Source organism: Alligator sinensis, unplaced genomic scaffold (assembly GCF_000455745.1).
Source record: "Alligator sinensis unplaced genomic scaffold, ASM45574v1 scaffold781_1, whole genome shotgun sequence".
Taxonomy (NCBI): domain Eukaryota; kingdom Metazoa; phylum Chordata; order Crocodylia; family Alligatoridae; genus Alligator; species Alligator sinensis.
The window spans coordinates 4180942-4182370 of NW_005841845.1; the positions used below are offsets into that span (position 1 = coordinate 4180942).

The 1429-nt window shown below is 70.1% G+C and overlaps 1 protein-coding gene across 1 annotated transcript in view; it reads left to right on the forward strand.

The window, feature by feature from the left end:
• Positions 1–1429, forward strand: part of PTCH2 (patched 2) — a 9258-nt gene that overhangs the window by 5369 nt on the left and 2460 nt on the right. The window contains exons 10-13 of the mRNA XM_025207152.1: positions 97–295; positions 511–794; positions 981–1118; positions 1213–1355. Coding sequence (XP_025062937.1) covers positions 97–295; positions 511–794; positions 981–1118; positions 1213–1355 — 764 coding nt within the window. The remainder of the gene's footprint in view (positions 1–96; positions 296–510; positions 795–980; positions 1119–1212; positions 1356–1429) is intronic.

Consider the following 1429-nt stretch of genomic DNA (forward strand, 5'->3'; position numbering starts at 1 on the left):
TACGACGAGGTGGGGCTGGAAGCGGAGCCATGGGGGGTGGGGCTTGGGCGGAGCCATAGGGGCGGGGCTGAGGGCGGGGCCAGGGGTGGATGGTGACAGGGCCGGTGCCCACAGCTGACAACACGGCGCCTGGTGGACGTGGATGGGCTGGTGCCACCCGACACCTTCTACATCAGCCTGACGGTCTGGGCCAGCAACGACCCGCTGGGGCTGGCAGCCTCGCAGGCCAACTTCTACCCGCCTCCGCCCGAGTGGGTGCACGACAAGTACGACGCCACCGGCGAGAACCTGCGCAGTGAGTGCCCTGTGCCGCCCCATCCTCCGTCCCGCTGGGGCCCCTCACTCCCCACCCACAGCCCCCAGCCCAGCCAGTGCCCCTTACTCCTGACTCATAGCCCACCAACCTCCTGCCTTGCCTGCCACGCCTGCGCCAGGGGCCTGCACCTGGCTGTGGCCAAAGAGGACGGGCCAGGTCCGGCCTGGCCTGACCCCCACCCTGTGCCCCTGCAGTCCCAGCGGCGCAGCCCCTGGAGTTCGCGCAGGTGCCCTTCTACCTGAGCGGGCTGCGGCACACAGCCGACTTCGTGGAGGCCATCGAAGGCGTGCGGGCTGTGTGCGAGGAAGCGGCGCGGCGCCATGGCGTGCGCAGCTACCCCAGCGGCGACCCCTTCCTCTTCTGGGAGCAGTACCTGGGCCTGCGGCGCTGGCTGCTTCTGGCGCTCAGCATCGCGCTGGCCTGCACCTTCCTGGTGTGCGCCCTGCTGCTGCTCAACCCCTGGACGGCCGGCGTCATCGTGAGTTTTGGCTATACAACGGGCCTTGGCTGTACGTCTCCCGGGTGCTGGGGAGGGTCTATATGTCCATAGGGGCATCCAACGGGGGCAGCCCCGGGGTGCAGGGAGGTGGTGGGGGGCCATGGCAGGCATGGGCGTCGGGGGGTGCGTGCCCGGCGGACCCCCTGACCCAGCACGTGGCAGCAGGTGCTGGTGCTGGCCATGATGACAGTGGAGCTCTTTGGGCTGATGGGGCTGATGGGCATCAAGCTGAGCGCCGTGCCTGTCGTCATCCTCATCGCCTCCGTGGGCATCGGCGTCGAGTTCACCGTCCACGTCGCACTGGTGAGTGTCCCCAGGCCAGCGCCCCCTCCCCCCCAGTACCCGTGCCGGACCCCAGGTGCCAGCTGGACCAAGCTGACGCTGCGCCGTATCCCAGGGCTTCCTGACGGCCGTGGGTAGCCGGGACCGGCGCTCGGCGCTGGCGCTGGAGCACGTCTTCGCACCCGTGCTGGACGGCGGCATCTCCACCCTGCTCGGCGTCCTCATGCTCGCCGGCTCTGAGTTCGACTTCATCATGAGGTGAGTGCCATGCCCTGTCTTCCCACAGGCCTTCGGGGCAAGGGGGGGGGGGGGGGGGGGGGGGGGGGGGCGGC